We start from the raw sequence: 27,962 nt of genomic DNA, 5'->3' as shown, positions 1-27,962 counted from the left end.
GAATGACCACAGCAAATCGTTTTTTTCAGACTTTCTTTATTTGTCTTGAGTGTTTCGATAGAACGGAGGTTGCGATTGCATGCATGGAGTCGCAAAAGAGACTCGGAATCTTTTCCTGATTGTTCGAAAGACGACGGCCGTGCGTCCGTCAGATGTCCGCTTTGCGAACGCGTCTGCAGAAGGTCCAATGGTGCTCCGCCGTGTTTTCGTTGGCCCGCTCGCTCATGTGGTGAACGCGCGTGTTGCGCAGACTGAAACCCTGCAAAACACGGGGCAAAGACGAAACACAGTTACGAAAAATAATAATAAATTAAGACAGGGTTAAGGTTTCAAAGTAAGATTTTAAGAAAGGGTTAGCGTTTGAAGCCAGAGTTAGGGTTTTAAATTTTGGTTTCAAACTTGGGTTAGAGTTTCGAGACAGGGCTGGGGTTTCAAAAAAGGGTTTTGAGCCTGAGTTAGGGTTTCAAGTCGGCGGGTGTGAAAGTAGGGTTTCTAGTCAGAGTTTGTGTTTCAGAGCCTAGTTTCAAGCCAGGGTTATGGTTTCAAGCTTTTTCTTTGGCTTTTTTTTTTTTGATTCACCACAGAAGTTAAAGGGGAAAAATGTAACGCTAACCATAGAAGAGAGCTGAAGCGAGCAATCTGGATGATTGCGATCATACTTACGGCTTTGGAGATAAACTCGAGCAGGTGGACGCGCAGGCTGACTTCCTGTTGGTGGTCACACGGGCCGAAGGTGAACGACACCTGGTAGTCGCGAGTGTCCATCATGTGCTTGTTCCACTTCGTGAAGCTGCACGAGATGGCCGACAATATACACTGCACCTACACACCCAAAGTAGGGCTTCAAGTTAAGGTTAGGGTTTCAAATTTGGGCTTCGAACAGAATTTAAGTTTCAAACAAAGGTTAGGGCTTCAAATATGCCTGGTGGCTTAGGTCTTTCAATAAGAGGTAGGGTTTCAAGCCAGGGTTAGGGTTTCAAACCTGGGTTGGTGCTTCAAATTGTGTAAAACACTTGACGGTCCTGGCGATGTAGTCAGCACAAAGCAATATGGGAATTAGGACGGGCAGATCCCGCTGCTTCCCCGAATTCTTTGCAGTGATGTTTTTAACTATGCTGATGTCGTTGTAAAACAAAATCAAGCTAAACATTGCTTTTCCTTGTATCTCTTCCTGTCCATATTGTTACGAGTGTGTGCATTAGCTAGCTATACGTCGAGCTAAAGTGCGCATTTGTAATTTATTTCCCCAAACTCTGGCTGTGGCTTGTATGTTAAACATTGGCATTTCGGTCCTGTGCTTTCTATCCTGTAGCGAGCGATTACTGTATTCATAATTTATTTTATATATTTTATTTATAATGAGCGGAGGGATTTTCATACAGCAACCCGTTTGTGCACTTTAGTGCACGGTCAAGTTGAAATAAAGTTCTGTTATTGAATAAAGGGATGTAAATCTTTTTCTATTCGATTTGTCCAAAAAATAATCGAAGGTTTAATCAATTTTAAAATAATTGTTAGTTGTAGCCCTACGTGTAGTTTCAAGGCAGCTGTGTAAGGACAAGGCCACGGCGTACCTTGGTGGTGACGCTAAGTTGTGTGATGATGACGGCGACCGGGTTGGAGTACTTGGACAGCTTCCTGGTGCTGCACAGCTCCAGCAGCTCGTCGTAAGAGTCGCTCGGGTACGGCGCCGACCGAGGACACCTGGCGGGGTCCCCCAGGCGCTGCAGCAGGGCCTCGATCTGGTAGAAGTCCGCCTCCTTGCGGAGAAGCTCCGCCTCCTTGAAGTCGCACGGCAGCGTCAGCTCGGACGAGCGAAGGAAGTTCAGGATGTAACTGAGGGCAGCACAGGGACAGGAATGAAGTCTGAGCACCATAACCTTGACTTGAAACCCAACTTTGAGACACTGGCTCGAAACCCAATTTTGAAACCTTAATCTGAAACCCTATCCCTGACTCGAAACCATAATTTGACAAACTGTTCCTGTGTTAAAACTCTACTGTGAACCTGGACACTTGTATAAATTCCAAAACCTGTCTTAAAAACCAAACTTAGAATCTTAAACCTGACTTGAAACCGTACTTTGAAACAGTAATCCTGTCTTGAAACCCTAATTGGAAACAACAATCCCCGTTTCAATGCCTAAATCTGTTTTGAAATCTTACTTTGAAACGCTGCATTGAAACCCTACCCCTTGTTGAAATCCTACTTTGCAACTCTAACCCTGGCTTAAAACCCTATTTTGAAACCCGATTCCTGTCTTGAAACCCTAATCATGACTTGAAACCCTAACTCTGGCTAGAAACCCTACTTTGAAACCCTAACTCCAGTTTAAGACCCAAACGCTGGCTTGAAGCCCTACTTTGAAACCCTAACGCTGGCTTGAAGCCCTAATTTGAAACCCTAACCCTGGGTTGAAACCCTACTTTGAAACTCAAACTCTGACTTGAAACCCCATTTAAAAACCCTAACCCAGCATTGAAACCCTAACGGAGACTTGAAACCCTACTCAGAAACCCAAAACGCTGGTTTAAAACCCTACTTTGAAACCCAAGCCTTGACTTTAAACCGGTTGTGTTCAGTTGTGTTTTGCTCTGCTAATGCTTTTATTTTGATACATAGTCTTCTTTCTGTTTTTGTGTCCATTGCCGTCGTCCTGACGGGACTTTCAACCCGTCGACTGCTACGTTAGCTTAGCTGACGCGAGCCGCCAGACGTTCGCCTGTACCGGAAGAGCGTCCCGTCGCGGTCGATGAAGTAGTTCCCGCGGGCGTCCCTCAGGGAAGGAACGTCCCCTCGGAACATGGCGCCCAACATGGAGTCCGGGTAGCGCCTCAGTGTGGTCAATGACGTGCAGTACAAGCGGCCGCCCACATTCAGCGTCACCTGCTCGCCCGTCTACACACAAAGGACACTGTTTAGCACACACACGCACACATAAGTGTTTAAAGTTTCTACACACATGCGCGCAGTACACAATTTTACACAAAGAAAGATACAGTAACACACACACACCAGGTGCCCCAGGTCTCCATTGTTCATGGCGTCGTTCCTGCGCAGCGGTTAAGCTGTTCCAGTGACTCCCATCAACACCTGCGATGTCGGAAGGGGGACGGCTTGTTACACGGTCGTCATGGAGACCGGCAGCGTTTGCTGTTGCAGCACAACATTTTCTTGCTTTTCAGTTCAGCGTCTGAACTTGCCCTTGTTTCAAACCGTAACCCTGCCTTGAAAGCCCAATGCTTGTTTAAAATCCTAACTCTGCCTTGAAACCCAAACTTTAAAAAGCTAACCCTTCCTGAAAACCCTAAACCCTATCCCGTGGTTAAAACCTTAATTATAATGCCTAAACCTGGCTTGAAACCCTACCCCTGCCTTGAAAGCTTATTCATTGTTTAAAACCCTAACATGAAAGCCCAAACTTGGCTTAAAACCCTACTTTCAAATTCTGTCCCTGACACCAGCCTTTGCTTAAAACCCTAATTTAAAACACCGCCCTTGTTTAAAACCCGAACCAGAACCCCAACGTTGTTTAAACCCCTAATTTAAGACCCGAGCCTTTGTTTAGAACCCTAAGCGCAGTTTGAAACCCTAACAGTGGCTTGTACGTTACAGCTCATTTGTCCGTCATCCGTAAAATGTGTTTATGTCGAATGTGCCGCACTGAAATACACAAGCGTAATTATCAAGAGGCTCGGTAGCAGATGCCGCTTTCAGCTATGCTAGCAAGTTAGTAGCGCGTGTTAGCACATCAAAGAGCTTGGAATTGGAACATGTGCAAAAACATTACCGACGCGCCTCTATCGGTAACGACGCCATCACCCGCGGAACCAGAAAATAGCAAAGGATGGACGAAACCACTTCCGGCCAGACGCTTCAAAATAAGACTCGTAATTGTGCCTTGTGACGAATTGAACCAACAAAGTAAAAGCATCAAACTTCACGAAACTTAAAAAGACGTTTGAAATGAGTATGTGACGTGCAACTTTTGGCAGTTATCATGTTAGCTGTTTTTACCTTAAATGTAACCAGAAAGAGCTAAAATGACAAGACAAACATCCATCCATCCGTTTTCTGTACCGCTTATCCTCACTAGACAATCCAAGAAAAAGTTTACTTTGTAAAAATGTAAAAAATATATATAAATAAATAAAAGAGTGGTAACATTGGTAGACATTTTCAGATTTTTCCAAAGCTGAAAGGGCAAAAATTAAAAATCCAAGGTGAAAAATATGGAGTTAAAAAAATACCTTATTTCTCTTAACAGGTAACCTTAATAAATACCGTCTTCCACAATAGAAATATTGTACTACAAATTATCCACAGAAAAAAAAGTCAACCGCACTAGGTAGGAAGATTCGACAGATAGAGCGAACTGAAAATGTGGAAAAGGAGGTGTAAAGGGATTTCCGAGCAACGTAATCTAAAAAGAACAAGTATTGCCTCGCGCGAAAGAGTGACAAAACGCGATTTTGGCTAAATTCACATACCGTATTTTTGGCACAGCGAAATGGGAAGAAAATGGCGTCTGGTTTCTGGATTTTGGTAACATTGCTAAAATAGTTCTGATCTGGGTCCGGCGGAGACACATCGTTTGATACCTTAATTGTGCGGATACGTTAAACGGCGTGGGTTGTATTTTCTGGGGGGGAGGGGGGGCAGAATAATAAAGGCAAATAATAATACCTAATTATAATGATGAGCAATAGCACAATGATAGGCCGCTCGCGCCGCACCAGAAACGAGAATGTTATAATATCGTTCGCCTGCAGGTGGCAGTAAGACGCCAGAAGGCGTCTAAATTGGCGCAAATGAAAAAGACGCCGAAGAAGAAGACGAAGAAGAACTGAAGTTGAGACTTTGAAGCGCGAACCGCAAGCTTCGGTGTCCAACTGCCGTCAGTCCAAATATTCCTTGGAAGCCATCGTGAAGGCGCTCGCGAGTGTCGGAGGGCCTGCTGGCCCCCGGGCTTCTTGTTTGCGGGGGCTCCGCTGTGCCGGGCCTTGTCGACGTGTTAGCTCGTTGCTAACGTGAGCCGAGTGATGGCCGCCGCCGACTTTGTACTTCTCTTCTTGCAGACTCTCTGACAAGTTGTCCCTTGCTTCGCGATGACGAGCGAGGAAGCCAAGAGCGCCGCGGCGCTCGACGACGACGACGCTGCGGACGCTCCTCCGTCCGAGTCCAACGAGCACGATTATGCCGACTCTGAGCTTGCCGCCGAGCTTCCAGCGGCCACCGGCGATGAAGATGACGAGGACGACGAGCTCCCAAAAGCGGCCGGACAGCGCGGCCGACGGCGGGCCAAGTTCCAGGAGGACAAGACGTGCTCCTGCTGCAAGGGTCTGCATTGGAAATGGTCGCATTCCTTACAACTCGGTTCAGTGGGCGATGACATTTTGTCAGAAAAGCTAGATTTCAAACTACAAGTTTTCCCCTTTCAATGTGGGCCGAACGATTAAGCCGCGCGTCCCCAAAGATGTCCCCGCTGCGGCCTTTGTAATTTGCCGTGAGCATCTGACAGTTCCCTGCCGAGAAGAACGTCACCGTGCGGGAGCAACCTTTACCCTCTTCCCCGAGGTCAAAGGGCGTCATGGAGGGGGGGGGGCCCGTTTTGAAGACGCGGGCGGCGACTTCCCAGCGCAGCTACGGAGGATTCCGGAAGAATCCGATCGGATGGATGAACGCGTTTGGCAGAGAAGGCTGGGAAAGTGCGGCAGACGACTCCGGCGGCGCGACTTTGAAGGGGAAAACTTCTAGTTTGGATTTCAAATGATTATATTGCGTTTTCAGCTCTAAAAATGTATTAGAGTGGACCCGCGCTATTTGCCTGACCGCAAATAGTGAAAATCTGCGCATCATTGATGGCCATTATAATTGTATTGTGGAAATAAAATCTATTTTTAAAGCCCCCCAAATTCTTGAATGAGTGGGGATATGGTGCCATTAAGCGTTTTCAGGGTTGGTTCCCCCCCCCAAAAAGAAGAAACAAAATAAGTGAAAATGTTTAACTTTTTTTCTCGACAGGTCCCTTCGAGCGGCAAGGCCGAGGCTTCAACCGGAGGGCCGTGTTCACCTTCACCACCCCGGAGGCCGCCCAGTGGGTCTTCCCCGACGCGGGCGCCGTCGGCAAAAAGTCGTTCGTGTGCGAAACGTGCGCGCAGGTCATCAGGACCAAATGCTGCCGCAAGAACAACGGGAAGAGGATCGTGTGGCTCAAACCTGCCGCGGCCAAACAGGTGAGGCCACGGGGGGCCAAAAAAAAAAATCCGCTTTATTAAAGGTATGTAAATTAAAAATGACACTTTATGTAAGAAAATGTAGAAAAAGAAAATGTTACGAAATTTGCCTTCATGTAAAAAAAAACATCATTCTGCTTAGATGTGAAAAGAAAATGTAAAAACAGTGTCACATAATTTGGTTAAATCTATTAAAAAAAAAAAATAGTCACCCAATTCTCTTTTGTGGAAAAAAATATATAATTATTATAAAATAATTCTTTCCTCATGTAAAAATAGAAACATCACATAATTTTGCTTTATGATTTTTTAAAATCAATAAAACGTCACAGAATTCGGTTTCATGTAAAAAAAAAATGCAAAAAAATCTTTTGAAAAAGTCTGAATAAACACATCCTAAATTACGTAAAAAAGTTTCAAACTAAACATAAAAAAAAAACCGAGAATTTTTCATTCAACGTCCGTTTCGCTTGTCCTCACGCGTGTCGCCTTTCCCAGCAATCTTCGGGCGAGAGGCAGGGTACGCTCTGAACTGGTCGCCAACCAATCACAGAAAATAACAATTACACATTGATTATTTAACCAAACTCAAAAACTGTCCGCTAGCTTATTGCTAGCACACAATGCAAAAGGCTAACGAAACTAGCATTGATGTTGCCTTAGTTCTTACTTACCCTTTAAGCAACGGATGTTTGAACACAAACGGTTTAGAAACACACGCAGGCCGACAATATAACAATATTTACAGGCTTGTGTGTGGTCACGCAATGAGAATGTTGTCGTCCGTGTGCGCAGACGAGCGCCCGCCACAGGACGAAGGGCGGCCAGCGCATGGGCAAGAAGAGCCGCGCGGCGCTGCTGGTGAGCAAGTCGTGCTACCGCTCGGCCTTCCGCACGCTCTGGTCGGCCAAGGGCGCCCGCAAGCCCATGATGGACTTCCTGAGCCGCGAGCTGCGCGAGGAGATGAAGGCGCTGTCGCGGCACGCCGACAGCCCCTTCCACCAGAAAGTCTCCAGCAAGAAGCTGCTGGCCTTCTTCCCGTGGGCGCGATGCATGGCGTGGGCGCAGGAGCGCGCCCCGCTCGTCACCACCTGCCTGCGCTCCCTCTTCCCCACCGTCGGCGCCCTCGTCAAGAGCAGGCAGTGAGTGCGCACGCCGCTTTCTGCCGGCCGGCTCTTGCCGCAAAATTCCAGTCCGGCCTCGTGTAAGGGGGGGCGGAACGCGTTCCGAGATCACGCTGTCGCCGTCAAAAGTTTTTAATTACCTGGACAGACTGTCATACAGGTGTCAAAATCACATAATTGGGCTTTATTAAAAGCCCCCCCCCCCCCAAATCTAATAAATGTAATAAATGTTAAAATAAACACATCATTGCTTTATGTAACAAAATGTAAACAAAAAAAAGTCGTAATTTTGCTTAATTAAAAAACAAATGTCATCACATTTCTTTCATTTAACCAAATGGCACAGAATTCTGTTTAAATTCTGTTCTGAATTCAGTTTAAAAAATATATATATATTATTATTTACGGAACAAAATGTGTAAAAAGAAATGGTCACAAAATTCTGCTTTATGTAAATTAAAATGTCATTCTGCTTTATCTAGAAAATAACACCTAATTCCTTTATGTAAAAAAAAATCTGAAAATTAAGAAAATATTGAGTAATTCTGCTCTACCCAAATATGTAAAAAAATGTAAGTCATAAAATTCTGCTTTATGTAAAACAAAAACATAATTTTGCTATGTAAAAAAATTATGAAATATGATAAAATGTCCCATATTTCTGCTTTGTAAAAATGTATGAAAAATCTTTTACATAATTCCGCTTTGTTAAAAATATTTAACAATTGTCACTTAATTCTGCCATGTTAGAAAAATGAAAACATCCAAATGCATAATTCTGCAGTTTTTATAAAACCTAAACTTCACATTCTGCTAATTTTCCTTTAAAAAGTTTAAATGTAGATTATGCTTTATCCTAAGAAATGTTGCATACTTTGTGGAAAATGTAAATGTCAAAATATAAAAACAAAAACATCTTAAATGTGTAAAAGTTTTTTTTTTATGTAAAACATGTAGAATATCCAATAATATAAATAGATTATTAAAATACAATATTGTGCTTTATGCAAAAAACGAATATCTGCTTTATATTAAAGAAAAAAAAAAAGTGGTCATAAAATTCAGATTTTTAAAACAAAACCAAAATAATTCTAATTGACACTGTCATGAAATCACCAAACAAGTGTGTGTCTGTGTGCGTACGTGCGCTCAGCCAGCTGTCGGCCTCGGAGGCGGAGCTGCAGGTGCTGCGTCGCAGCGTGCTGACGCTGGCGGTGCCGCTGTTCACCAGGAACATCTGGACCAACAACTTCCTGCAGGCGGCGCTGGGCGCCAAGCTGCGTCTGCAGGGCTGCTCCGGACCCGCCCTGGACACCCTCAACAGCCTGGGCCTGTGCCAGAACAAGGACACCGTGCGCCTGCGCCTGCACCGGCTGCGCGGCGCCGCCCACGACAAGGCGGTGAGTCCGCGCCGCGACGTCCGACTTGAGCCTCTTTCACACGGAAGCCCGGACACATTCCTGCGTCGGAGCTGCCTGTGTAAAATTGCAGTTTTGTACATATTGATGACTTTTTTTTTTTTTTTTCCTTTTAATTTTTACGGCCAGAACGGAGGAGAGAATCAAGATCACATGACCGACATGGAGGAAGACGACGTCGAGGATGACGAGGAAGACGAAGAAGAGGAGGAGGAGGAGGATGAGGAAGAGCAGCACCGCGTGCCAGAGGAGCTGGAGAAGAGGAGGAGGAAGAAGAAGAAGAGGAGGAGGAAGCGGGAGCGAGAGGATGATGAGGATGGCGAAGAGGAGGAAGATGAGGAGGAGAGGAAGAGGAGGGTGGTGGTGGTGCGCCTGGGCTTGCTCAAGGGACACTCGGAAGTTGGCCGGGCCGATCTGTCTGCACCTTGACCTCATGCGAAGCATTGTGGGAAACTGAGGATTCTCCGCCAACGCAACATCTTGATTTTGTGTTTGATTTCCCCAATGGCTCGTTTGTTTGTTTTGAGACATTTGCCACCTCTGTTCAATCCCAAAAAGTCACATTTGACGGTCGGTCTTCTTAAGATACATTTTCAAGAGTTTAACGAGAGAAAAAAAAAAACAAACAAAAAAAAGACTGGATCATGTTTGATTTCAGGATGCATGTGCCCAAACTGTAACCTTGTAAATAGCAACAATAAAAAAAAAAAATATTTCAGCAGTTGACATGTTTAGTTTTTTAACTTTAAATACTTTTAGATTTCATGCAGCTTTAATGCAAATTTACTTTGGTGACATTTTTACATTGTCCCTATTACGGATCATTTAACTGAATAAATAGAATACGATTCCTGCATTTGTGGTGCAAGCAAATTTTTGCTTTTAAATAGTAGTTTCATTTTAGATTTGTAAACTGTACAATTTGTGGAATTAGTCTGTTTTTCTTTTAGCTCATGGTAATTTCTTTTCATTTCTACCCTACAATATACGACTAAATGTTTTAAGATTTTTGATAAAGCTATAATTTTCAACTTAATGCTAGTTAAGTTTGTTTAAACATATTTTTAAAAGTGTCGCTTTAATTGTATTCAAGGACTTCTACCCACCAATGTGGATCATTTTGAAATGCCTTTTGACAGCTTCTGATTACTCGGCCTTTTTCATACATTTTAAATTTCTACCCTTCAATGCACAAAATTGGATTTAAGAAATACTGGTCATAATTTCAGCATCTTATTTTAGATTTAACCCTTCAAGATTGTAATTATAAAATGAAAATTCTAAAACTCATTTTGAATGAATAGCAGCTTGACGTCCCAAGTTTCTTGCTAATTATGTTATTTCCAAAATTCCAACAGAAACGCACAATGGATGAATTTTTTATTTTTATTTTTTTTAATTGGCATAACAGTGACAAAACAACATCCACAGAGAACCTGAAAATAGTCCCGCTGCCTCAGCCAAACGCATTTTTTGGGGGGAGGGGTGGGGAACAATAATAATTCAGTCCCAAATGTTGCCAATATAATATCTAATAAATACAATAATAGTTTCTTTGTTAAACTAACAAGGCGACTCAAAAGGTGGATTTAATTTTGAAGTGGACGAAGTTAGGAGGTAACGACCGGAGTGGAACTTGAGCATTTTGGAAATAATGGACAGTATTTACCTAATTTTTTATTTCTTTTTTTTTTCCTCAGCTTTCACACGTTGAGGGTCTTTTTGATGGAGAAGATGATGTCTTTGATCTGCGGTATGCTGTTGTCCTCCAGGATCTTGGCGTACGGCATGGGGATGTCCACGCCCGTCACCCTGGTGGCCGGAGCGTCCAGGTAGTTGAACGCCGGACCTGGAGGGGGCGGGGCCACACAAAAATGATTAGGTCATCACTGCATTTACAGGAAGAGGGATCGTTTTTCTTTATAGAAAATGCAGGGAACTCAAAACGTTTCCCTGAAGAACTCCATTCAAAGTTGTGTCCAATTGAAGGATGACAATGCGACTTTTACTATAAATAAAATATACTATATACTCTAAATAAAAGCATTTTTTTCTACAACTTTTTTTTTTTTTGCGTCTACCAAAAAAAACATTTTTTCTTGTAAAATTAAGATATTTTCTTTTGGAACAAACATTTCTACTAAACTTGAAAATAAATCTCAAAACACACTTTTTCCTGAGCGGAAAGAAAGAAAAGAAAAATCAATGAAAAAGTCTCAAAAACAACATTGAAGGTAAACCTCAAATTACATTATTTAAATTTTTTTTTAATATATATATATATATATATATATAGACAATTTTTAGTTTTTTTTGTTTTTTTTTACCCACTTGTTTTCTTTTACATCAGTATATACGGGTAGTTTTGGGAGATATATTATTTTTTTTACTTTTTTGGGATTGATATTTATTTCTAGGACTTTTTCTTTATTTGAGAATTTCATTTTCTTTTGAATATCGGTATTACCCACAATGATCCTTGAAAATCCATGGCATGACTCAAAAAAAAATAAAAAATAAAAATCCCTCTTAAAAACTAAATGAAAAAGATCCAGTCATTTTTTTTTTGAATTTGTTTTGTTATACAACAGGTTTGCTTTTAAGGCAATGTTGTTTTTACTAGAAATGTTTCACTTGTTTTCATTTGACTTTTGTTTTTGAGAGGTCATTTTTTTGGTTCCGTGTTATTTTTGGAAGCTCGGCCCCGTTACCCTCCATGATCCTGGCGCAGATCTCGGCCCCGACCCCGAACTGCGGCCAGCCGCCTTCCACCGTCACCAAGTGGTTGGTCTTCATCACGCTGGCCTCGATGCTCTCCACGTCCATGGGCCGGATGGTGCGCAGGTTGATCACCTGGTTCAGAACGCACACAAGAAACATTTTCCCCAAAAAAAGATCCTGCATACGAGCAGGCGTCCGGTTGTGTACCTCACACTCGATTCCCTCCTTGGCGAGGACGGCGGCGACGTCCAAGCAATGGCCGACGTAGCGAGAGTGCGACACCAAAGTCACGTGAGAACCTGAACGACAACACGCGGCCACGTTAAGGTTAGCGACCGGGTCGATCCGTCCGTCTGTGTCAAATTACTATTACAATACGGACTTTACAGGCTTTACGTATGTAGAAGATATTGGGGGGAAAAAAATCAAGTTTAAAATGAGACAATGCAAATATATTACAAAATGTAAAAACAAAATAGTGACAAAAAAAAAAAAAAACAGCAAAATGACTATACAAAATACAAATCTATTAGAAAACAAAAACATAACCAGAATTCTTTTTACATTATAATTATGTAATAAAAATATACACCGCAAAGTAAAAAAAAAAAGATAGATATCATACGACCTACAAATTACAAAACTAAAAAAAAACTATAAAAAATAAAAAAGATCAAAGACAACAATATTAAAATTCAAATAAAAAAATATGCAAATTTTAACAAAAATTTGATTAAAAATAAATTTGAAAAAAATAAAACATTGAAAAACAAATTTTAAAAAAACCTAAACTATAAAAAGGCAAATTTTGAAAAGACAAAAAACTCTTACAATTACGCACAAATTTGACAAAAATAAAATGAAAAAAAACGACCGACGCTCACCTTGCCTCTCGATTTTGGCCTTGCCGATGGGCACGGTGAAGTCTTTGGACTGCGCCTCGTCGGACATCTCAAAGGGGACGCCGTACATCAGCTCGTTCTCCAGGAACACAACTGCACACGCGGAGAGTTTTTTTTTTTTTTTTTTTAAATTGCGACCTCGATGACGATTTTCCTTTTTTGGTTGGGCGTCAGGACTCACCCGGGTTGTCGTCCCTGATGGCCGACTTGAGCAGACCTTTGGCGTCCTCGGAGTTCCACGGGCTCAGCACCTTCAGACCCGGACAGTGAGCGTACCTGATGACGCAACAAGAAAAAAACTAACAAACAAAACAATGATATTTCCTTTTTTTTGATGCTATATTGTTGATTACGATAGCCATTTTGACGGGGTATATTATTTTAAACCCGAGGACGGGAAGTGACATCGCACCAGGCGGCGAAACACTGCGAGTGTTGCGCGGCGACGCCGGCCGAGGAGCCGTTGGGCCCCCGGAAGACGACGGGCACGGGCTGCAGCCCCGCCGACATGTAGTACGTCTTGGCCGCCGAGTTGATGACCTGGTCGATGGCTTGCATGGAGAAGTTGAAGGTCATGAACTCGCAGATGGGCTTCAGGCCAGCCTGGAGGGGAAATTTTTTTAAAAACCGAGGAGCATATTTACAGGACGAGTCGTCCGTCCGGCGAGTGGACGCGCTCACCATGGCCGCTCCCACGGCGATGCCGGTGAATCCCATCTGGAACGTACGACAAAAGTCGGAAATACACACTTGAATTCAAGTTGGAAGTCAACGAACCTCGCACGGAGACGGTGCCGGTTCGGGACGCTTCGCGTACCTCGGAAATGGGCGTGTCGATGACACGCTTGTCGCCGTACTTCTTCCACAGGCCTCGGCTCACCTTCCGAGAAGACGCAGACGATCGTTGGGTCGGAGCGACACGGCGGCGTTAGACAGAATACAAATATTGGCGAGGAAATGTTGAAATAGGAGCTGAAAATAGCAAAACTACGTGGACATGTTCTGGCACCCGAGGTTCGGGTGGAAACGCGCGAGAGGACGCGCTCCGCTCACCTTGTAGGCGCCGTCGTACTGGGCGACTTCCTCCCCCAGCAGGAAGACGCGCTCGTCCCTCTCCAGCTCCTCGTCCAAGGCCTGGTTCAAGGCGTCTCGCACCGTCACCTGAGGCCGGCAAAACGCCAGCTTACAGCGTGCCGTTGCAAAACATCCATAGATTTGGAACGAGCGCAATCGCTCGAGAAATGTTGAACGACAACGTTCGGCGGAAGGCGCCGGTGGGAAAATGTGCGGTTTGGGAATTTCTGGATTGTGGCAAATATTTTGTCGCTGGAATGGTTTGAAGCAGTCAAGAAATATCGAAGGAGTGGGAAATATTTCTTAATGTGGGGGAATTTCACAGTGGACATTTTTGTAAAGTGGAAAACATTTTGGCATCGGAATTGTTTGAATCTGACCAAATGTTAGGGGAGGAGGAAATAATGCAGAATACGTCTAAAGAGTTTGAATATGAAAACTATGGAAGTTTCCTGGAGTGTTGAAAATATTGATTTCATTGAGCTGCACTGAACTGAACAGTACGAATGATGAGTGGGGAAAAAAGTGCAACGAGGAAAATAATTTCGCTGGCGGAGGGCAGGAATGATTTGAAATGGTTGAGAAACGAAAAAAGTGGAGATAATACTAATAATGACGTAATAACGAGCATTTGCCTTAGCAACATCCAGAGCGCTGAGCAGCCGCAAATGTGAATTTTTTGAGGCGAGTGAGTCGAGTCGCGGTGACGTTAGCCTGCTAGCCGCCGACACTGACACTGACCTGAACAGCGGCCGGGGCGCTCCTGTGAAAGGCCCGTCGCCGCAGCACCGACACGACATCCTGACGGAGGTCACACAGACGATTTGACTCAAACTCACACGGGAGCAAAACGACACATTTGGCGTGTTTTAGACGTTTTCGTACCTTTCCGGAACGGAGAACGGACTTCACGGACAGCGCCATCTTTAACCAGTCCTCCTTTTGCCGATTAGAGGGCGGGGCCGGCAGGAGGGCAGTGGAGATTTCAACCAGTCAAAGCGGCGGCTTTACCGTCGTCACCCGGAAGTATGATCGGAAAGCCAATCAGAGCGGCGTAAAAGTTGAAAGGGGGCGGGGTGTTATTCACAGGTTCCAAGGGCACGCCACCGCCACAAGATTAGTGCGCGTGCGGACTACTTTACCGGGAGGAACACCCGCCCACAATGTTAGGTACACCTGAACCAATACAATCTCATCCACAGAACATTTTACTACTACGACTACTATTACTACTACTACTAATAATAATAATAATTCAAATTTGTAGAGCGCTTTACTAAATCGCCAAAGACGCAATCCCCCCACTGAGCATTTGCTGTACATAATCAAGAGTCCTGTAATATTTGTTGCACTAATTAAGCATTTAGTTCTTAATATTGGTTCATTATAATGTATTTAATTATTTGTATTTATTGATTGTAGTTTGACAATTTCTTCATTTGTCTCATTAAATACTTTATCACAGATGTATTGTAAATATTACAATGAAAAATACAGTATTAGCAAAATAATTTTACAAATAGTTAAAAAAAAAAGGTTAATTAATGAATTGTAAAAAAAATAAAGAATATGAATTGGTCAAATGATTGCATAATATTAGTCAATCAAATTTATATGTAGTTAACTTTTAGAAGAAAATAATTGGCTGATTATTTCTTTGTAAATAAAATTCAAGAAGAAATTTTTCATATATGAATTATTTTTAATTGGGAAGTAATTATAATTATAAAAACAATTAAAAAAATAGTTAAACAATTTTACATTTTAACATTTTGTAAAGCACCTTGTGTATGAAATGCACTACATAAATAAATTTGCTTTGCTTTGGACTAAAATTAATAATTGGATTGGTTGATTAATTTATTGTAAATAAACTAATATTTTTTTTTTACATAAATTATTTTTATATTAATTGGCAATTATAGTTAATTAAATTAATATGCTTGAAAAAGCAGCATGTATTATTTTAATAAAACTATATATATATATAAAATATTCCCATATTTTTTTACATGCCTATTTCATAAATACAAATTTAACTGTCTTTAAAAAAACACTCCCTTATGAATAAGATGGCCCATCTGTTTTGGCCTTTGCCTAATGCCATTTAATAAACTTCATATATTTTCTGAAGAGCCTTCAAAATGTGGGGGTCCAAAAAATGTCAAGTGTACGAGTATGATCAAAGCATCCACCATTAGCTGGGACTTTATTTATTGTTTATATTGACATCACAAAATTTGCCTCGGGGGGGGGGGGGGTAAAGTGCTGCGGAGTAACATTCGGCCTCAATTCAAGTGGATTGCAACAGGCCGCATAAACGAACCACAAACATTCAAATGCCATCCAAAATCCAATCCGTAATCCTGAACACATTCATCTATAGGCACAAGGATCAGATCATATCATATCATATATGGCGCAATAAAAGTAGAATATAAGCTCGGATGGCGCAAACGTTTTAACACCACACGAGTCGTCGGGCAGTTTCATGAACAATAAAAACATAAAAGTGTAAAAGTCTGAACGCGACCCTTATTCAAATTGTCTTTACGCGCGCTTAACTGGCTTGAACAAATATATAAATGCTATATGGAAAAATATGCATCTCCAGCTGTTGACTTTTCCTTCTTTGGAGCCAAAAAAAACAACAAAAAAACACAAAAAAAGGCGGGCTTGTCATTGGATTTGTTAAGATGGAGAGAAAAAAAAAAAAAAAAAAAAAACGATTGAATGAATGTAGTTGCTACATAAAAAGGTCATTTTGTCCATAGATTTGCTCAACTATCTCACACAAAAATATCATTGCCCCAGGAAAAACATGGCGACATTTTTAGGTTGATCCAAAATAAAAAAAATAAATAAAAAAGTTAGTTTTTTTTAAACCAAAACAAGAAAATTCATTTTGTTTTTTTATGTTAAGGTGAAAAAAAAAAAAAAAGAAAAACACTTAATTGGACATTTCCGCGTTGTATAAGGAAATAAAATGTATCTTCTATCCACAAATCGTGAGGACAATGTTCTTCCCATGTTTAAAGTTTCTTTTTGGACCAACAAAAACATCCAGCAAAGGTTTAGTTTTTTGGGCTAAAAAAATAATTGGAGATACATCCTTTCATTGGACATTTTCCAAAACTTTTGTGGGTATTTTTTTTTTATTTAAATGGAGATGTGCTTAATATAAAAATGTAACATTTTAATTATTTCCTCAATTTCCTTGCAACAAATGGTTTCCAGTTCTTTCTTTAGGTTTTTTTGTTATTTCACCCCAAAACTGCAGATTTTTTTCCCAGAAAATATTCTTTTGAAACAGACCAACGACTCAGAACGCTTCCGGGGATAATACGCCTCAGTCAGAAGGAAGATGATGTTCCAGTTCCAGGCTGGCAATCCGGAAGTCCCCATAACAACAGATGTTTGGATCAAGAACGATCCGGAAGAAAGCAGCTGGATGTTATCTTCACCGCACAAGGTCAGCATTCGGTTTTCCAGCATTCGCTGGGAGCTTGTTTCGGTTCCGTTCCCAATCGACACCAAATGTACAAAAAAACAAGCCCCGAGTAGGAATGTCAACTAAACATTTGGATTGTTTTGTTCGGGATTTGTCTTCACATGTGAGGGAGCGTCGCAGGGCGACGGGCGGCGGTCAGAAGACGGGCCGGCCGCGGTCTACGGTCTGGGCCTTCTTCAGTTTGCCTTTGCTGAAGGCCTGGATGGAGCTCAGCAAGGCGGCGCGACCTGCGGGGAGCGGGGCGGCCGACGACGAGCAGCTGGAAGCCGAGGAGGACGAGGAGGAGGAGTCCAGCGTGGGAGGCGGCGGCAGCGGAGGAGGAGGAGGACCACCTGGACGCGAGGGCGAGAGCCATAAGGAGGATAAGAGGAAGGAACAAAAATGAGAAGAATGTTGACTTCCTGCAGGGGGGGGGGGGCAAGGCGGGGGGGGGGGGGGGGACTCCACAAAGATGGAATGAAAAGGGTTAGAGAATAGCGCACATCATCAATTGCAATTCACGATCATTTGAATAATCGATTCATCTGTCGATTGTTTTTTTTTAATTCATTGATGAATCAGATTGGAAATAAAAAAATAAAAAAAACATTTTAAGTGCTATACCGTTATTTAAAAACAGGACAGTATTTCGAATTGAAAATGCAAAAAAAACAAAAAAAACAAATCACAAACTGATTCAGTTACTCGATTGGTCCGTAACATGTCAGAAAAGTCGGCACAAATGTTGATCGTTGTTTTCCAAAGTAAAAGCAGATGTTTGCAAATGTCCTATTTTGATGAAACAAACGATATTGCGTCCGCTTTCCCGGAGGACGACACAAATTTACTGTTGAGAGGCTAAAATTCACAGGATTTGGACAATTTCAGTTAAACGAGGTCTCGAAACGAGAAATCGATTATCAAAACCGTTGTAGATTATTTTTGATAATGATTAGTTGTCGATTCATTCTTGCAAGTCTATATGTTTAATTCTCTTTGTTTATTTTGTTCTCTTTATAATCCCTCAGGGGAAAAAAATCAACAATTCACCTGATATGATTGCTTACCTCCACTTAGCATGTAGCTAACGTGATGACGATTGTTTAGCTCCACTAAACAGAGTTAATGTGAAAATTGTTTCATCTTTTACATTTATTATATTTACGATAATCCCTCAATGGCAAAAAAAATCAACAATTCAGCTCATGTGATCGTTTACCTCCATTTAGCATGTAGCCAAAGTGCTGATTATTGTTTACAAACATTAAGCATTGCGCTAAAGTGCTTATTGTATTTAATGTTTTTTTTTTTTTTTTTTAATTCAAGTTATAGTCATTATTCCTCAAGGGGAAAATGTGACCATTGATTACTTCCATTTAGCTAATTTAGCACATAGCTAACGTGCCAATAGTTCATCTCCAAGTAGCATAGAGCTAAAAGATAGTTGGAATATGCTATGAATGAAGTCTTTTAATTAAAAAGCCCAAAAAGAGGCCCTCCTAAAGTTGCCCTTTTGGGAAGCAAACTTGAAATTGTCAACAAGCGAGCAGGTGCAGCAGCGGAAGACACAAAATGGAAGGCAAAAAAAAAAGCCAACATGCTACGAGCCCAGACAGACAGACAGACAGACGGACAGACAGACAGACGGGTCACAATCTCCAATGACAAGGTATCAGTTGGAATGCGCTTATGTCACGTTGCATTCCATCATTGCAGATTGTGAGGCTTCTTTTTTTGTTTTTGTTTTTAAAAACAAAAGTTGCGCGTACGGCGTCGGCTTCCTAGCAAGCTGCACTCGAACGCTCATCGACTTCCAATCGAGTTCGCATCGACTCGTTCCCTCCTCCCCGATCACTTGATAGGGATTTTTCCTTCGTTGACTCGAAATCATTTTCGAGTGATTAGGGAGTCGGGATTCCCAACGCAGCGACTGCGACTCCAAACGCAGCCGTCGAGTTCTCATTGGGATTCGGCTTCGCTCGTGCTAACGGCTGTTGCTGGGAAGCCCGCAAGTACGACGACAGCTTGTTTTTTAGATTTTTTAAGCCCGCCGGTGACCCCCACCATCATCATCATCATCAACGTGGGAAAAAAAAACATTTACTTTACCCCAACGACACGGTCAGAATGGCGCATGCTCTACGGTGGGAGACGCACGGGATAAAGAGAGAGACCACAGTTAAACAACCAATCAGCATCGAGACAACAACAAGAGGAAGAGAGGAGACACCGAGACACCATCAACTCTCTCAGTGCCTTTGGCTTTTTCTTTTTCTTTGTGTTACACCCTATCCACCATCTTGGGTGACGTCACACGAGACGGTCCGTCGCGGCGATTATAAAAACAAGGGACGCCATCTTGGATGAGGTCAAGACGTACCCCCAAGACCTCAGTTCGGCAAGCAAGCATCTACGGCTCCATTCAACATGTTTTAAGTATAAAAAAATAAAAAATAAAATAAAATAATTGTATATATATATATATTAGTTGTAAAAACTACTTTGTGTACTGTATGGCTGTATTATACTGCCGCCCTGGTGGCTAAGGTGTGCACACCAGAAAGAGCGCAATACCAATCAGGGTTGAAGCATGAAATCATGATGCACAAACTATTTAATTCTTTACATTTTACTTACTTATGTTATCACTACATTGTGCAAACTTGTGTTTTTTTTTTTCGGGGTCCGAAAGGGGATTAACCGCATTTCCAAGTGTTACAAGGACACGGAAGGAATTTAACTCTTAAATCAAGGCACCACTGTAGATATAAGTATTGATTTATTTATTTATTTACTTTTGACTTATTTTTACACTTGTATGACAGCTAGCAATGTTCAAACATTGGCTGGACTGTTAACTCATTCACTGCCAGCCTTTCCAGTTAACATGGATATTTGACTTCGAAAGCCGTCGATGGCAGTGAGTTGCAGATTGAAAAAAGAAAAGAAAAAAAAACGCCGATTCCCGATTGAACATTACAAAACATTTAATCATGAAAACTAAGTAATAGAACAATGCGCATACTTCGCGGCCGGGACATTAGCTACTCGTGCTAATCTGTTCTGATTGTGTCCTTTGTTATGGCTTTAAAAAAAAAAAAAAAAAAAATCTCTAATTTGCATTCTGTGGCTGCTCTGTAAAGCACATCGTACGTGCAGTACTTGCTAACACGCGAGACAAAAAAAATACGAGATAAAAGGAGGCAGAGGACAGAAAAGAAGTCAAGATGGCAGGACAGGGTACACGAGGCTACCTGCGGTGGGCGGAGGCGTGGGGGACGAGGGGCACGTGGGAGGGGAACTGGCGCCCGAGCCTGGAGACACATCAAGGAATTAAATAAGTTCATTCCTGCACAAATTATTGCAGGTTTGATTTCACATGGAAAAATTATTTTTGGACAGTTTAATACATTTCTTTTTAAATTATTTTAAATGTATTTCTTAATTACAATCATTTTGGCCCCAAAACATTTTTTTTATTCATTCATTTATAATTGTAATTAATTTTTATTGAGTATTGTATTTTAAAATGCACTCCATAAAAATATGTAGCTAAAGAAGCTAAACTGTATAAATAAAAATTAAAAAAAATCATTGCATTTATCAATTTAATTATTTTATATTTTAATTTAACTTGAGCACATTTTAACAATTAAAATTGAATATTTGAGCCAATTAATTTAATTTAATATGTTCAATCACTAATGACACTTATTGATTTAAAACAAATAACCCCTTTTAGCTGTTTAAAATGATTGATAATTACATGCGTTTAAATTAAGATTTTAACTGACTATTTTAAATTTATTAATTAATTTAAATAATTGCATTTATTTTAACATTTAATTTACAATTTCAAATTTATTTTGAAATGATTAATTGATTTGTTGGCAGAAAAAAAAATCATAACCATAAAACTTAAAAATTGTATTTTTTTTAATACATACATATATTATTTTGCCTCTCTAAAAATATAACACACAACCAAGAGTTACCCACCAGAATTGTTGTTGTTTCGGACGGAAACAGAGTCATCTTCGTTTTCACACGTCGACTGCCTGCACTTCTGCAAAGACCCACAAGGTTGTGCAACCAGCGCGCGCCGTGTCGCGTTTGAGTTCGGGCGTGAAGACGACGCATGCCGCCGTACCTTCCTGGCCAGAATCTTCCTCCTCTTCCTCTCCTCCTCGGAGCCGTGATGAGACTGCGCTCTGGTCAGCCTCCTGTGCTGGTGCAGCTTCAGGAAAAAAAACAAACAAACAAACAAACAAAATAAAAAAGACCACATGCAACTTCATACGCACGAGTCGAGCGCTCAAAAGCGTCGTAGGAGGGGAAAATTAAGACGGCGCGCGGATGTCATGTAGGTCAAAAGGCTGTGGGAGGATTTTGGTTTCCATTTAAAAGATGTACTCACCATTTTCTGCTCCTCCTGCAGTCGTTTCTCCACACGTTCCTTGGCCGCTCTCAGCGCTTCCTTCAGCCTGCTGGGCACCTGCACGCACACGCGCAAGTGCACGCGCAACAGCTTAGCGTCTTACTGCAGATATACGTGCTGCAAAAAGCCAAAAGTGTCTTTTTACCCTGATCGGCACTTTCTCAGAGTGCTGCAGCGCCACGTCACTGAACAGCCTGCACAAAAGGGAACAGGAAACATGTTCCAACCTGTACGCAATTGCGCATGACACACACACACACATCTTCGTGATACATGTCCCTTACGGTGTCTGAATGAGTTGCGACACCGTGGGCATCCGCGACTTGCAGGCCTCCGTGGACAAGATGGACCGCAGCACCGACACTAGACAAGCACACGCAAACGTCAGAGCGGAGACACAAAAGAAAAGATGGTGCGGACAAAACGCGCGCGCGCGCTCACCCACGGCCGCGGAGGGGGCGTCGGGATACGCGTCCACGGGGACGCCGCCAGGCGGTCGGCCGTAAGTGATCTCGTAAAGTAAATGGCCGAAGCAGAAGACGTCCACGCTTTCTGTCGTCTGCACATTTCCACTTTGGTTAACAAACACGCTTTTCTTCCGTACCACGTTCAAAGCATACAACTCCAAATTCACACTTGCGAGAGTTTAAAAATATAAAACAAAACAAACAAACGAAAGAAAAATCAAACACCCAAGCGTTCATTCGTCTAAAATGTCGGTAAGGAGTATTAAAAGTCGGCGAAGACGTACGTTAATCTTCCTGAAGCGGGTGACGGCGGGTCGTAGGGCCGAGGGAACTCCCAGCAAGCCGTTCTCCACGTCCGTCAGGCGGCACGCGCCCTCATCCAGCAACACGTTGGACGCGTGCAGGTGGCCGAAAAATAGGCCGCTCTCGTGGAGGAGTCGGAGGCCCTAAACGCATACGCATAGATTGCACCACGTGCGTGAGCGCGCGCGCGCACGCGTGCGCGTACCTCCAGTATCTGTCGGCCGTAGAGTTTGATGTGCGACAGTTCAAGAGGTCGACTCTTCTTGGGGTTGGCGTACTTCTTCAGGAAGTTCTCTCTGGGGTTCGCCTGACACACACACACACACACACACACACACACACACACACACAAACGTTGACAAATGGGCGACACACAAGCAAGTTGCGTGAATGTAAATCGTGTACGCGTTCTTATACAATGTAGACGAACGTGCGCATGGAGCATGCCATGTTACATACACAAACATGCAATACATTGTACACAAATACATTACATACAGTACGAAAATGATAAGTGTACACAGTTTTTTTTTGTTAAGCAGATTCAATTCTTTTTTCACTCGTGTCTCGAACGCGTCCGTCGAGCTTCTGCACGCCACAGACTCGGCTTGACGCCGCGTTCGGGAAACGGTGAGGTTTCCTACCTTACAGAGGTGGTCTCGCAGGGAGCCCGCCTCTCCGAAAGGTCGGATGAGGAGCGCCGAAGACTCACCGGTGCTGGAGAACAAAAGCGGGCACACGTACGGACTCTGGAGAGAAGACACGACGTCGTCAGGGAAACCCGAGAAAGCCGAGGCTGGATATCGGACGGACGTGGAGACGTCCCATAATATGTCGCGTACGTACGGAGAGGCCGGCGAGGAGCTTCATGGTCGACTGCAGGTCTTTGTCAGACAGGAACTTGTCAGGGCCCATGTCCACCTGCGCGCGCATAAACGTGATGCCTCAAGTTCTGCTCATTGACATAATATCGCCCAAACATCGTGGCACAAGAATGAAGACACGCGGAAACGGTTTGAAATGGTGGTGCTGAACTACGCGTTTTTTTTTATTTAAAAAAAAAAATTAAAAAAAAAAAAGCACATATCTTTGGCTTATTAACTAACAAACCGAAACGTCATAGACGGGCTAACGAACGAGCGATGAATGCTTGGAACAGAAGCGGTGGAGCAACACGTAGACAGACAATACAACAATACTCACAGGCATATATGCTTTATCCGTTGACAAATATTATTGCGGACATGCTCATTAAACGGCAATTACCCACAAAATCTAAATACATTTTTTTTAGAAATTCAAAAATAGAGCAAATAAGCTGGGGTTTCTGCAAAAAAGGGGGTGATGGGTTCCCCCCCAAAGATCTGCAAATAGTGAATCTGCAAAGACCAAACCATTAATATGCAGAGGTCTGCTGTACATCGGTAATATACTGCCCCCTAGAGGCCAAAGGCCTCACCAGAAGGAGCAGCACAATGGCCATTGATTTTAAACAAAAAATGTGATAAAAACTGTTTATAGTACAATATTATAGAGTGCTATTTTTCTTATGAAAAACCACATTACACATTTTGTTAAGATTGATTTTTTTTTTTGGTTTCTGCCACAGATCACCGGCATGATCTCCATTCATGTCAACGGGGAAAGACCGGACACGTCTTCTTGAAAATGACCCAAAGTGTTCGGTTGCGGTGCGAGCGGCACTCACCCAGCTGAGCAGGTAGCTCTCCTTGCCTTGTTCTTTGTTTTTCACCAGGAAATACTTCTTCCTGATCCTCCAGCCTGCAAAAAAGGAAGATGGCGTTACTGGAGCGCTGCTCCCGAGCCCGGAGAGAGATCGTGGCGGCGGCGGCGGCGGCGTACCGACGTCTCGGAGGGGCTCCACCACCTCCCACTTGGGGTCCGAGCGGAAGAACATGGAGACCTGCTGCAGGGCGATCTCTGAAATACACACACAGTAATAAGATATGCGGTAACAACATCATTAAATCGGGTGTGACCAATTTAACAGTTTGTACGTCATGATTTCATGCTTCAAGCCACTGGAGAGTGCACCGGTCCTTCTGGAGCAATATTACTCATTTTTCGCAGAGGATACAGAATATAAGCCTGGGGATATTGACACGTTGTCTGTCTATATGTGTTGATGCCCCATTTGTGTTCCAATATGCATTGCTTCAGGCCAATTTTTACTTGAATTAAGCAGAAAACAAAAATGACGAAGTAAGCGCACCTGTGTAGTTGACAGCGTAGTTGTTGGGGTCCAGGAACTTCTTGACGGGCAGGGCGACACACAGCAAAGGATGCTGGGTAACGGCGTCCAGATAGGCCTGCAGGCCGCGCTGCCTCTCGGCGACGAACTCGCGGTCCATGTTGCCGATCAGCTTCTTGGGCGGCAGAGGAAGGCTGACGCCGCACACCTGCGGAGCGCAACGTCGTCGTGTGTGGTTGCTGCTGCTGTTGGGGTTTTTCCCCCCCCCCTCCCCAATCGGGCTCGTGCGCAGCGTTGACGCGAGAAACAGGAAATGAGCAAGAAAAACCTCAGCGGGAAAACCTGCCGGCATCCTGTTATGGGATCATTGCGAAGGTCAAGGCCAGGACCTCATCCGGAATGGACCACCCCGTTCCCATGCTAATCATATTTACGTTCACCTTTTGCCTTTTTGTTTTTTTTCTTCCTCTTGTAGCTGGTTCATGTTTATAAATATGTATGTACGTAATATTATCAGTGTAGGCACAGAGTGAAAATGTCACAGGATTAATAAACTATAAAAAGCTATTTAGCTTCATTGTTAACGTGTATTATGTATTATAATTAAAACACTCGATCATACATTTTAAAAATATTTGTATATTTTAAATCATTAACATTTTATTATACTATTTTTGAAAAAAAACCCGACTTAGCTTGATTGTTTATGCGAGTGCATTTTTAAATATAATACCAAAATAAAACGGTTGAAAAATATTTAAATACAAAAATACATTCAAGATCTATTAAACTTCATTGAAGTGTATCTATTTTTACAAATATTAAACAAATAGAATACGACAACATTCTATTTAAACAATTGTTTATATATGTATATTTTGAAAAACATTAAAATAATTTAAAAAATGTAACAGCGAACATTAACACAACTGCACTAGTAATAAAATATCAATTTAGCTTCATTGATTTTTACATTTATTGGTTTAAGGTGACGCCATAATAATGCTTAATTGTTTATGGATGACTAATACAAAAAAAAGACACTTACTGGTTAAAGATATTTGTATTAAAGATTAATATATTTTTGAAAGATGCCCTATAAATGACTAGTTCACCTTTTAATTCCATTCATTAATGTTGCAACTCTTAACAACTTTATCGAAACAAACAAACCCTGACAGGACACTTCTTTAGGTACACCAGCCCAATCGAATAATACTCGATAGAACAAATATGCAAATATACAAATATGCTCCTTAATGTGCTCGTAGTTTGCAGCGCAGCAATACACTCAGAACCGCTTCTTATCATCATCCAGCCATCTTTTCTGTTCCGCTTATCATTTAAGCAGAACACACAGGAACTTTCCCACCCCTCCCCTCCCCTCCCCACACACGCTTCTGAAAGTGTGCCTTGTTATGACATCATCAATCTGTGACTCGCAAGTCGTGTGTGTGTGTGTACAAACTCACCATCAGGCTGTTGTTGAGAACATCAAAGTCACTGTAGCGCCGGATGACCTGCAACACACACACACACACACACACACACTTAGTGGACGTGAAACAGGGGCTGTGATTGATTGTTTTCCTTTAAACAGATCGAGGAAAACAAAGAAACAAAACAAGATTTTTAGTAGTCGAGTTTGATCGATGGTCTTACCTGCCAGCTGTTCTCCGAGGACACGCCCCTCTGCACTCGGATGATGTACTCCTACACACACACACACACACACACAAAACAGGACATTTTCAAACAGGAGAAATTCAAACTATCGCATCATGAGTTGCTAGTTTTGTCAGGCCGACTAGCGAATTCTACATTGTTTGTTAGCATTAAAATAGCAAACTATTTGGATTAGATTATTTACATATATTGAGTTATGAGGTAAGATTGAGGGTAATTACAATTCATTATATATTATCTGTCAAGATAAAATAAATTGATGCAAATTAATGTTGAGGGGGGGGGGGGGGGTGATTCAAAGGTTATCAGGATAAATAAATCAAATCCCAGGACGGAAAATAAAAAGCAAAACGTGTTTCGAAGGATGTCACTGTCATTTTGTTATTTGTTTATTTATTGTGTATTTTTTTAAGGCCATATCGCCGAGCCCTTCATTAGTTGGTGTGCCTAATGAAGTGGTCTTCCGGTGTTCACCCCCCCCCCCCCCAAAAAAAAAAAAAACATCGACGTCACAAAAAGCTACCGGTTTGCCTTCGTCGAGGGCTTGTGTTTGTAAATACGTTTTTGAAAGTCATCCGCAGTAACATTTGGATGAGAAAAACAAACATCGGGTTGGTTGGCATTTGGCGTTAGCATGCTAAGCTAACTGTCAGCCACAGCTGATCGCAGGCGGAATCTTGTCAACAACAAACAGCCTGCGTGTGCGTCCATTATCGGACACGGGAAACATCCCGTTGGGAATTGGAATTATTTGCTGGCTGGCAAATGCAGTTTTCTTTGTAACTTGCGCGGCTCGTGTGATGCGTGTCGAATAATCGCGGAAAGCAATCAATGGGCGCCTGAGTCACTGTCAGCACTTCATTTCTTTTCAAAAGTGCTGTAGAAGCTTCCAGGAAATTGCTTCATCGCAGCGGTAATAATTCAACCGCAGCCGAAAGAATTAAAAAAAAAAAAAAAAAAAAACCTTCATATGGCGTGGAGGCGTTCTCTCTCTCTCCCTTTTTTTTTTTTTTTTTTAGCAAATATTCAGACTGAATCACTTTTCATGACACGAAAGACGACGAACGTGTCCGATAAAGGAACCAAGTAACCGCGGTGACAAACGTCACGTCAAGCCACTTTAAAAGGACGAACGTGTCCGACAATGGAAGCAGGCAACGCGCAGACCAACGTCACTTAGCGGTCGGGAAAATGACGAAGTGTCCGAAATTGGAAGCGGTGACAAGACAAGCGGACTGACTGTTTTGCCCGCGGGCGTTCGTCGCACAAGACACGGACACTTGTGCGACTCTCGCAGCGGTCAAAAGGTAAAACGCTCACCGTGTGGGACTGGAGCTTCTGACTGGCTTCGATCGCCGCCGTCAGCGCGACGCTGTCGTCCAACAGAAGCCGGCTGGGATTCGCCTTGGCCAGGAAAGACATCCCGGACTTCGGGGGGAGGGCAGCCGGGGAAAGTGCGCCTGTGTCCGCGTGTCGACGCCGAGAGGGGACGAGTAGTTTCGGATCAGCCTAATGACGAACCGAACCACCGCCGTTTCCTCTTCGGCTGAAATGAAAGCTGGCCGGAGGTTGAGCAACCGCTCTATCGCCACCTGCAGGAGGGAAGGAGAGAGGGCCATTCAATGGTACCAATGATTTCAAACATGAGCACTGAATTAAATTACATTTTTGAAAAGAAATATGCATTTTATACAAATGTATATGTACTACATTTACAAATGAATTCTAAAGACTATTAAACATGTTAAGAAATGTTTGTTACGGAGAGATTATATGTATTTGCCTTGGTAATTTGGTAATTTGTATCACAAATGCCATTTTTCTGACTGTGAAAACTTTATTACTTTTACACGACCGCCCTTGCATTGCACTTGAAATTTGAAATCAGAA

At 42.5% G+C, this 27,962-nt stretch overlaps 4 protein-coding genes across 14 annotated transcripts; 1 reads left to right on the top strand and 3 right to left on the bottom strand.

Moving 5' to 3' along the window:
• Window positions 1–16: 16 nt before the first annotated feature.
• On the bottom strand, window positions 17–4,712 carry kctd6a (potassium channel tetramerization domain containing 6a). 5 transcript variants are annotated; one of them, XM_061784595.1, is made up of 6 exons: window positions 4,688–4,712; window positions 3,017–3,094; window positions 2,730–2,899; window positions 1,575–1,836; window positions 664–822; window positions 17–259 (listed from the first exon to the last, which is right to left on the bottom strand). In XM_061784595.1, exons 2-6 carry the CDS (start codon window positions 3,041–3,043, stop codon window positions 149–151), a joined length of 729 nt encoding a protein of 242 aa, XP_061640579.1. In that variant the 5' UTR covers window positions 3,044–3,094; window positions 4,688–4,712; the 3' UTR covers window positions 17–148. The 5 variants fall into 5 exon arrangements, with proteins under 5 accessions (XP_061640579.1, XP_061640580.1, XP_061640577.1 ...); XM_061784596.1 differs by lacking the exon at window positions 4,688–4,712 and adding an exon at window positions 4,492–4,602; XM_061784593.1 differs by lacking the exon at window positions 4,688–4,712 and adding an exon at window positions 3,792–3,943.
• An 80-nt stretch (window positions 4,713–4,792) lies between these two features.
• LOC133483406 (uncharacterized) lies at window positions 4,793–9,497 on the top strand. The gene is made up of 5 exons (XM_061784590.1): window positions 4,793–5,341; window positions 6,026–6,237; window positions 7,033–7,379; window positions 8,515–8,761; window positions 8,909–9,497. The coding sequence occupies exons 1-5, from the start codon at window positions 5,110–5,112 to the stop codon at window positions 9,206–9,208; spliced, it is 1,338 nt and encodes a 445-aa protein (XP_061640574.1). The 5' UTR covers window positions 4,793–5,109; the 3' UTR covers window positions 9,209–9,497.
• Window positions 9,498–10,151: 654 nt separating this feature from the next.
• Window positions 10,152–14,464, bottom strand: pdhb (pyruvate dehydrogenase E1 subunit beta). 2 transcript variants are annotated; one of them, XM_061784592.1, is made up of 11 exons: window positions 14,362–14,461; window positions 14,218–14,277; window positions 13,456–13,563; window positions 13,220–13,282; window positions 13,084–13,119; window positions 12,815–13,005; window positions 12,584–12,678; window positions 12,385–12,495; window positions 11,708–11,799; window positions 11,491–11,632; window positions 10,152–10,628 (listed from the first exon to the last, which is right to left on the bottom strand). In XM_061784592.1, the coding sequence occupies exons 1-11, from the start codon at window positions 14,398–14,400 to the stop codon at window positions 10,483–10,485; spliced, it is 1,083 nt and encodes a 360-aa protein (XP_061640576.1). In that variant the 5' UTR covers window positions 14,401–14,461; the 3' UTR covers window positions 10,152–10,482. The 2 variants fall into 2 exon arrangements, with proteins under 2 accessions (XP_061640576.1, XP_061640575.1); XM_061784591.1 differs by having other exon boundaries at window positions 12,815–13,119; window positions 14,362–14,464.
• Window positions 14,465–15,657: 1,193 nt separating this feature from the next.
• Window positions 15,658–27,674, bottom strand: pxk (PX domain containing serine/threonine kinase). Of its 6 annotated transcripts, XM_061786301.1 has the most exons (19): window positions 27,393–27,673; window positions 26,049–26,099; window positions 25,859–25,906; window positions 24,408–24,594; window positions 24,038–24,115; window positions 23,883–23,956; window positions 23,021–23,095; window positions 22,819–22,923; window positions 22,380–22,481; window positions 22,156–22,317; window positions 21,846–21,963; window positions 21,689–21,767; window positions 21,550–21,598; window positions 21,384–21,461; window positions 21,117–21,203; window positions 20,966–21,032; window positions 20,221–20,280; window positions 19,076–19,105; window positions 17,179–17,319 (listed from the first exon to the last, which is right to left on the bottom strand). In XM_061786301.1, exons 1-18 carry the CDS (start codon window positions 27,492–27,494, stop codon window positions 19,089–19,091), a joined length of 1,539 nt encoding a protein of 512 aa, XP_061642285.1. In that variant the 5' UTR covers window positions 27,495–27,673; the 3' UTR covers window positions 17,179–17,319; window positions 19,076–19,088. The 6 variants fall into 6 exon arrangements, with proteins under 6 accessions (XP_061642281.1, XP_061642283.1, XP_061642279.1 ...); XM_061786297.1 differs by lacking the exon at window positions 19,076–19,105 and having other exon boundaries at window positions 15,658–17,319; window positions 27,393–27,669; XM_061786300.1 differs by having other exon boundaries at window positions 20,966–21,203; window positions 27,393–27,674.
• Window positions 27,675–27,962: the final 288 nt, after the last annotated feature.

This window comes from Phyllopteryx taeniolatus, chromosome 9 (assembly GCF_024500385.1).
Source record: "Phyllopteryx taeniolatus isolate TA_2022b chromosome 9, UOR_Ptae_1.2, whole genome shotgun sequence".
Lineage (NCBI taxonomy): Eukaryota > Metazoa > Chordata > Actinopteri > Syngnathiformes > Syngnathidae > Phyllopteryx > Phyllopteryx taeniolatus.
Note: the sequence above shows the minus strand (reverse complement) of the source record. Positions and strands in the feature narration are given on the sequence as shown.

What these genes read in the sequence shown, in the direction of transcription:
- kctd6a (XM_061784595.1), bottom strand. Translation starts at nt 3,043, where the DNA reads ATGAACAATGGAGACCTGGGGCACCTG. An exon ending in ATGGAGACCTGGGGCACCTG is followed by an intron (nt 2,900 to 3,016) that starts GTGTGTGTGTGT and finishes CTTTGTGTGTAG; the next exon opens with ACGGGCGAGCAGGTGACGCT. An exon ending in CGCGACGGGACGCTCTTCCG is followed by an intron (nt 1,837 to 2,729) that starts GTACAGGCGAAC and finishes TGCTGCCCTCAG; the next exon opens with TTACATCCTGAACTTCCTTC.
- LOC133483406 (XM_061784590.1), top strand. Translation starts at nt 5,110, where the DNA reads ATGACGAGCGAGGAAGCCAAGAGCGCCGCGGCGCTCGACGACGACGAC. An exon ending in GCCCTCGTCAAGAGCAGGCA is followed by an intron (nt 7,380 to 8,514) that starts GTGAGTGCGCAC and finishes ACGTGCGCTCAG; the next exon opens with CCAGCTGTCGGCCTCGGAGG. An exon ending in GCGCCGCCCACGACAAGGCG is followed by an intron (nt 8,762 to 8,908) that starts GTGAGTCCGCGC and finishes TTTTACGGCCAG; the next exon opens with AACGGAGGAGAGAATCAAGA.
- pdhb (XM_061784591.1), bottom strand. Translation starts at nt 14,400, where the DNA reads ATGGCGCTGTCCGTGAAGTCCGTTCTCCGTTCCGGAAAG. An exon ending in AGTACGACGGCGCCTACAAG is followed by an intron (nt 13,283 to 13,455) that starts GTGAGCGGAGCG and finishes TCTTCTCGGAAG; the next exon opens with GTGAGCCGAGGCCTGTGGAA. An exon ending in TCGACACGCCCATTTCCGAG is followed by an intron (nt 13,120 to 13,219) that starts GTACGCGAAGCG and finishes CGTACGTTCCAG; the next exon opens with ATGGGATTCACCGGCATCGC.
- pxk (XM_061786295.1), bottom strand. Translation starts at nt 27,494, where the DNA reads ATGTCTTTCCTGGCCAAGGCGAATCCCAGCCGGCTTCTGTTGGACGAC. An exon ending in CCTCGGAGAACAGCTGGCAG is followed by an intron (nt 25,907 to 26,048) that starts GTAAGACCATCG and finishes TGTGTGTTGCAG; the next exon opens with GTCATCCGGCGCTACAGTGA. An exon ending in GGAGCCCCTCCGAGACGTCG is followed by an intron (nt 23,957 to 24,037) that starts GTACGCCGCCGC and finishes CCTTTTTTGCAG; the next exon opens with GCTGGAGGATCAGGAAGAAG.